The sequence below is a fragment of the Pinus tabuliformis genome, chromosome Q (assembly GCF_031772625.1).
Source record: "Pinus tabuliformis cultivar Carrire ecotype Pingquan chromosome Q, CPIR1, whole genome shotgun sequence".
Lineage (NCBI taxonomy): Eukaryota > Viridiplantae > Streptophyta > Pinopsida > Pinales > Pinaceae > Pinus > Pinus tabuliformis.
The window spans coordinates 627,019,241-627,027,263 of record NC_142296.1 but is presented as its reverse complement, the minus strand read 5'-3'; the positions used below and the strand labels follow the sequence as shown (position 1 = coordinate 627,027,263).

Below are 8,023 nucleotides of genomic sequence, written 5' to 3'. Positions count from 1 at the left end.
CTTCAAGACACATACATGATTATACTAGCATATATGATTCACAACAGTTCGCAAGTTCTCCTACGAACCCCAGGTTGACAATTAAATGAACATTCTTTTAGTTGTATTTCCAAGGAAATGAAAAGGTAATTAAAATCCATTGTTACCGTCCATGATACCAATGTATATATGTATGTATGTATGTATGCATGCATTAGTTAATGCAATGGAAGTAAAATTAAACTAATTGTTGGCTTCATATGAGGGAGTGATGCCCTTTAAGGATCATCACCAAATTGTCAAAAGTATGAGAGAAAAGTGGGTCATTTTCTATGAAACACACATGAATATATGGGAGGAAGAAAAATAAGATAATATGAAGTTTTTTTAGTTGGATAAGCATGTCAATAGTTTGGAAATAGAGAAAATACAACTTAGCCTACCAGTAGAATTTGTCATTAGTTGCAAGGCCCCTTATCCATGTTACAACATGTTTTTTATAGAGAAATTCACAATGTTACATAGAAAATTCATCATGACTAGTAAGCCATTTGAAATCACAAGCCCAACCACATTTCTGGAGGCTTACTATGCTTGTAGCAATGAGGAGAAGAACCTCTTATGTGAGCTCTATCAACATAGTGTCTTGTTATTTCATGGTTCTATTTGGAACCCCAATCGCTTTGTGGGGGATGTAAAGTTGAGAGCATTTATGTCTTACATTAATAACCATGTTGATTGGGTAGCAACCCATATAATTACACAACATAGTTATTCTAGTAATTTTTAGGTTAGGGAGAAATATCACATACCTTTACAGGTCATTAACATTGCTAAGCATTGGGCTTTCTCTACCTAACATGCAGATTTTAAAGCTAATAATAGATAGGTAACCATCACACGTCGTAGGGCACATTTTTAGATAATTTTTGTCTTTCTATATTAATAGTGGCATACAATATTCAAGGACAACACAAGTACTATTCAACGTAGGATTTTGATATTAGTTGCAACTCTGCATAAGTGTCGCATTTCCTTGTAGGTGTTGAAAATCTCTCTAATTAGGCAAGGTTCAATGGTTGAAACTCCAAGATGTGACCACGGTTGTTGAAATTATCCATTGTTTCTCCAAGTATTTAAAGTTGTTGCAACTATCCACTATTGATGCATGTCCTCAATGTTGTTGCAACCCCTAATTGTTGTTGCAACTCTTCACTGTTATGCAACTCCTCATTGTTGTTGCCACAATATTCTTGTAACCCCTCATTGTTGATGCAACTCTTCACTATTATGCAACTCCTCATTGTTGTTGCAACTCTAGGGTGCATTTTTCACTATTGTGACTCATGTTATTCTTAACATCATTTTTGCAACTTGTGCTACCCCTATGTTGTGATTGTTGCAACTCTTTGTTTTTCTCATTGTTGCAGCCTTGGTAATAGTGTTACAAATCTGTGTCTATTATGCTAATGTGATATTCAACTATTGAACATGTTTTTTATAGAGAAATTCACAATGTTACATAGAAAATCCATCATGACTAGTAAGCCATTTGAAATCACAAGCCCACCCACATTTCTGGAGGCTTGCTATGCTTGTAGTAATGAGGAGAAGAACCTCTTATGTGAGCTCTATCAACATAGTGTCTTGTTATTTCATGATTCTATTTGGAACCCCAATCGCTTTGTGGGGGATGTAAAGTTGAGAGCATTTATGTCTTACATTAATAACCATGTTGATTGGGTAGAAACCCATATAATTACACAACATAGTTATTCTAGTAATTTTTAGGTTAGGGGGAAATAGTGCATACCTTTACAAGTCATTAACAGTCATAAGAAGTGGGCTTGCTCTACCTGACATGTAGATTTTAAAGGTAAGAATAGACAGGTAACCATCACACATCATAGGGCACATTTTTAGATAATTTTTGTCTTTCTATATTAATAGTGGCATACAAGATTCAATGACAACACAAGTACTACTCAACGTAGGATTTTGATATTAGTTGCAACTCTACATAAGTGTCGCATTTCCTCATAGGTGTTGTAAATCTCTCTACTTAGGCAAGGTTCAATGGTTGAAACTCCAAGATGTGACCACAGTTTTTGCAATTCTCCATTGTTTCTCCAAGTCTTTAAAGTTGTTGCAACTATACACTATTGTTGCAACTCCACAATGTTGTTGTAATCACTCATTGTTGTTTCAACTCCGCAATGTTGTTGCAATCCCTCATTGTTGTTGCAACTCTTCACTTTTATGCAAGTCCTCATTGTTGTTGCCCCATTATTGTTGCAACTCCCCATTGCTGATGCAACTATTCACTATTATGCAACTCCTCACTGTTGTTTCAACTCAAGGGTGCATTGTTCACTATTGTGACTTATCCTATTCTTGACATCGTTTTTGAAACTTGTGCTAAACCTATGGTGTGATTGTTGCAACTCTTTGTTTTTCTCATTGTTGCAGCCTTGGTAATAGCATTACAAATCTATGTCTATTATGCTAATGTGATATTCAACTATTGAACTATTAATTTTGGACCATTCAGATGGGTTAAAAAACATTTTATAATGTAGGAAAATGATAAAAACAAGTGGATGGCCAAGAAAATTATCTAATTTATCCACCACCTATCGCACAGCTAAATTGAGTCAGTAGATGTATGTTTTTACCATTTTCTAAAGAAATAAATGTAATAAGATGAAAAATCTAGTTTTCATGGGCGTCCATCCACCTGTTTGGCTTATTATAGATAGAAGCTATTTAGTATAAAAACGCCTATTATCCTTGATTTGTATAGAACCTGTAAGCTTGAAATTGGTAGCTTGTAATCAGAACTAAGGATTTTGTTTCTACAATTCAATTTCTCTAGTTTGAGTAATGGTGTGTTGAGAAATCGCATTTTATTTATTTTCTAACCATTCCCTCTTCTAAGGATGTATGGCCCATCCTTAGTTAGGTACGATCTATATCCATAACGTGATTGTAGTTCTAATTTCTATTTAATATTAATTTTTGTATGTACTTTATTTTTCATATTGTTTCAAATCTAATTGTTAATTGTTGCAGCTTTGATAAATTACTATTTTTTGCAACTTCGATAGATTACATTGTTGTAACTCTAAAATATAGGTGTGCTACTATAACTTAGGTGTTAATGTTATATTTATTCACTCACTAATTGATTTCTTGAAGGAATTGTAGCATCTCATGATTTAGGGTTTTTCCTGCAACTCCCATAGTTGTAACCTTGTTGTAGTGTTAACGTTACTATATTTATAGAATCTTAACATTTCTATTTTGTTGTTGTAAAATTTTTTTATTGTTAACATTATTTTGATTCCATAATATTAACATTTATGTTTTCTTTTTGGATTAGTTATTTTATGCATTTTGATTACAATTTAAATTTCCTTATAAGAATTGTGAGTTAATGCTTTGTAATTGAATGCATTTATGTTGCACATGAAATTACATATTAATTGCAAAAATAAAGATTATTCTCATCACTTGTGCAAGTCTCCTTTAGATGCTAGTGTGGTATACTTTTCCTGCAAGAGTGATTTACTTTCTTGCAACATAGATCAGACAATGTGCTTTACATTCCTACAAGTGTGGATTGGATTGAAGGTGTGGCTTAGATTACTTGGCGAATTGTAAAAGCATCAGTATATATTGAACTATGACAATCATTTACTTACTACAACTTCAAGAAACATACATGATTGTACTAGCATATACAATGGACAATGATTCGCAAGTTCCCCTATGAACCCTAGGTTCACAATTAAATGAACAATCTTTTGGTTTTCTCTCCAAACAATTGAAAAGGTAATTAAAAGCCATTGTTACCTTCCACGATACCAATGTATGTATGTGAGTATGCATGCATGCATTGTTATCATGGAAGGACTAGTCTATTCCAGGTTTATACATTGGTGGATAGTATGGAGAAATACATCCAAGAGAAAGGTTCATAACTCATTGAGGATGGTTGTCATGTCCTAGAGCTTAGGAAACATTGGGAAAAGGAAAAACATTCTAAAACTAAACTCAAATTTCACTCAAGTAAAAAGGAAAAAGTGAAAGGGTTTTAACTTTCTTGTATCACATTCTTGACATGTAAATTCACTTGTAGGTCCAATTTCACCCTTGCATGAGAAGGGGAAAGGATAAGAGCCAAAACTTGAGAAGATGTTACATTGGGAAAGAATATATAAGGAATTTCTTGCCTTACATAAGGGGTTGTATGACTCTTGACAAAATGTTATGGGAATGTCTCATTTTTATGTGAGAAAGTGTGATTTGAAATTTTATACTCGGTAGAGCATATTATTAGTTATTATAATCTAGCTTTTGTGGAATAAGGGTTAGGAGTATACTTAACCAACTATGATTACTTATGCTCATATTATTCCTATCTCGTTGTACCATTCTTTTGGGCCCATTACAAGATGGCATTTTAAAGTGTGGTTCAATCACTAGGGGTTGGGTGTAATAGTAATATCCCTACACACTATAACCTCATGGGGTTCGTAGTGCTACAAGTTGAGCTCTTCACCACACTAAAACTAATTAGCTAATAATCTAATATGTAATATTTCTTGGAAATTGTGTAGGTTATTTTTTGAGGGTGCCACTACTAGGTATGTTACTTAACCAACCACGAGTATGCGTGCAATGCTTGAATGGTAGCAAGATCCCTACACCCATAACAAATTATTATGGGAATAAGTTATTTATAGATATTTATTATATGCCCTTACCTCCCTTACCTCATTAAGCTAAGATCCCTACTCAAGGGGTAACAATTGTGAAGGTATTTGCATGGGTTGCAAGGAAATCGACCCTTAGTGTGATCCATGGGGGATTCACTCAATGAACCTTTGACATATCACATGAGTTTGTGGCATACTAAACAATACCCTTAATTTGACTACATATTAGAAAATACCTCTAAAAATCAAATTATTTAACCCCCTACCAATATGAACCCAATACTCCTTCCCAATTTAAAAGACCCTTACTTTCACTAGATATTGTAGGTACCTATTTTTTCATTAACATTTTTTATACCCCTTTAAATTTTTTCAATAATTTTGAGCTTCATTTTTTATATCTTTCAATATAAAAACCATTTACCCCCTATTATATGCTCAATATATTATGTCACTTTTTCATCATTATATATCCCCCAATATGAATGCACATGGTATAGTATTGTTGTCCCAGTGAATCCCTTGTGGTGTGATCCCTCAACCCCCAACATCCCCCAACCATTGGTAGAAGATTGGTTAGTGGGAGTTGGAGCACCATTGGATTAGCTCTTGGAATCTAATTAGCTTAGAGTTACAAGTATTTTTCTTGTATGATTTATTTATGCATTGATGATTATCATGATTTCATGGTGTAATTGTGTATGATTTATGGATTCATGGCATGCTCTCTTATATTGTATTCTTGGTGGATTTATTTATATATACTATGATGATTTTAGATTTGGTTACATTGTTGTGTGCAATTATAAAAATAAAAAATGGTTAAGATGGTACCCTAATGAGTTTTCATATATCCATGAAGATGAAGAACCAATAATAACATCGAATCCTTACCAATTTCATAATGTGAAAGAAAAAATGATAGTACCACTACCTACCAGCATATAAAAGGTGTTTTCAGGCCATTGAGACCCCCCTCTTTTTTGTAGTTTTAGCTGAATGGATGCAACATATTCTTACAATTGTATCTATAATAGGATAGTCTTACTTTCATATGACCTAACAACTAATTTAAAGGCCTCCATGGGATCATTAACACCTCTATTATTAAAACCCTCTTGGATAAAGGCCACCCTAGTAGTTTTCTCGATGTCAAGCATTTCATCAAACACTTTGTATTCAAGAATTTCAATAAGCACTAAGTTTTCATCCTTGTAACAAGTGAAGAGCACTAGGTGTGTATCCTTCTCACAAAGAAGAGATCATATTTAGGTTGTGTACAAGAAGCAATGACCATATTAAGCCTTCTCACTAACTCCTAGGCCTCAATAATATTTGATGTATTACATTCACTAATCTAGTTCTTACTCCACAAATGGGAAATGGAAATTGGAAGAGGAGAGGGGGAAACCCAATAAAATATATCCCACTTCAGATCTAGCTAATTCATCATTATTTTGTCTATCAAAAATATAAAATACCTAATAAAGCACTGTAACATACTCAACTCCAAACACCATATGTCCCCTATGCACCCATCAAAGCATCCAGTGTAGATAGAAAAATCAAATCTCTCAAGGTTCATGTAATGACATGTAAACACAATTACATTACATTACACCGATGAAATGTCAAAATCAGAAAATTTACAATTTTTATTTCTTACTCCTAATTTACCAAACTATTGAAAAGAGAATCCAAAAACCTTTAATAATATCCCCTTGTCCAAATAGTATCAATAATTCTTCCATGAGTTTGATTTTAAATTCCTCGCAATTCAAATTAATAGCTTCAATGGATATAATGATAAGTGTGAGGAATGTGCACGAATGTGTTGCTATCATAGTTCATCATTCTCAACACCTTTAAATCTTTAAGCAATTAAATTGCTTTAGTTATTCATAAACAAAACACAAACACAGATAAAAAAATTGAGATTATATGAATAATAGAATTTTATTTCTTTTTTTATATCAATTTATTTTATTAATTAATTTTTCAAGTGAATGGATTAGAATTAAATTTTGTTAATGTATGATACAATTCTCTAATAGATGTATTTTATTAATCAAAATTCATTCTTTTTAATGTATGAAATAGTTATTTAATAAAAACATTAAATGATCAAACTACTCATAATCAATAAAACTTGATTCTTTTTTAGTAGATATACAAAAGTTAATTAATCATTAAAATTTGTATAAAACTATAGTTATATAAAATATAGAAATTTTAAACAAAAGTAAATTTTATAATTAAAAATAATAAAATAGAGTTAGTCTCTTTTATTTATATATAAAATTCAAAATTTATAAAAAAAACTATATATTTTATATTTTGTTTTCTTTCTTTTACTAATAATATTTTATAATATCTCTTTTAAATGCTTTTCTAAAAATACTCATTATTAAATGCTTGTTTTTTTTTCTTTACAGAAACGGTTATGAGATTTCATTAAGTATTTGGCAAAAAGCCATAATTCCGGTTACAAAAAGTGAAATTGGTTTCTTGGCATCTCTCCAACCAGTGGGGCATGGAGCATATGCTTATGAATCGCCTCTTTTTACAATTTATCAAATGAACTCGCTGCTGATTTCCCGAGCTTATGAATGCATACAAACTGATTTAATAAAAGGCAGAAAAACATAGAAAATTTAGGGAATTGGTTCCCAAGAGATTTCACTATCTCTGACAATATTTCCAGCACCTAGCTGGGCTGCCTTATTTGCCTCTATGTCTGCTTCTTTGTTGTTTTTTCTCAGGATATGAAAGAATTTCAAGTTTAGGAGCTTTTTCATGATTTTAATTCTTGTAATTATCCTTGCAAGTCGAAGATCTGCTAAATTTGTGTTGATCACCATTGCATTGATGATGACCTGGGAATCACCAAAAACAATTGCTTCTAAGTGTCCCAGTGCTTTAAGCAGTTTGATCCCTTGAAACAGAGCCATGGCTTCAGCTTGTATGCTTGAGGAGTGGCCCAGTCCCCATGCAAACCTGTTTATAGATGCTTCTTCTGTATTTATAATGAGTCCTCCTGCTCCAGCCATTGCTGGATTTCCCTTGGCTGCCCCATCAAAGAAAGGAGTGGGGAGTGTTTTCTTGGACAGCCAAGATTGAAATTTTTCTTCATTTTTCCTGATTTGCCAATATTTGAGACATATGGGTGAGATTTTCGATTTTTGGAAATTGAGGTTGAGGGCTGCTCCAAACTCAATATCCTACTGGCTTAGATTTGTGTCATCACTTTTGTCTCTTAGCCACTCATTTAACTGACCTTTCACTGTATTTGCTACTAGTCTGAAGTTCTGTTCCTTATTTCT

General features: G+C 32.7%; 1 protein-coding gene across 1 annotated transcript; it reads right to left on the bottom strand.

Moving 5' to 3' along the window:
• Nucleotides 1-7,354: 7,354 nt before the first annotated feature.
• LOC149221013 (uncharacterized) lies at nt 7,355-7,750 on the bottom strand. Its single transcript, XM_089387291.1, has one exon. The coding sequence runs from the start codon at nt 7,748-7,750 to the stop codon at nt 7,355-7,357; it is 396 nt and encodes a 131-aa protein (XP_089243417.1).
• Nucleotides 7,751-8,023: the final 273 nt, after the last annotated feature.

Coding starts and splice junctions, on each gene's coding strand:
- LOC149221013 (XM_089387291.1), bottom strand. CDS start 7,750: ATGGCTGGAGCAGGAGGACTCATTATAAATACAGAAGAAGCATCTATA.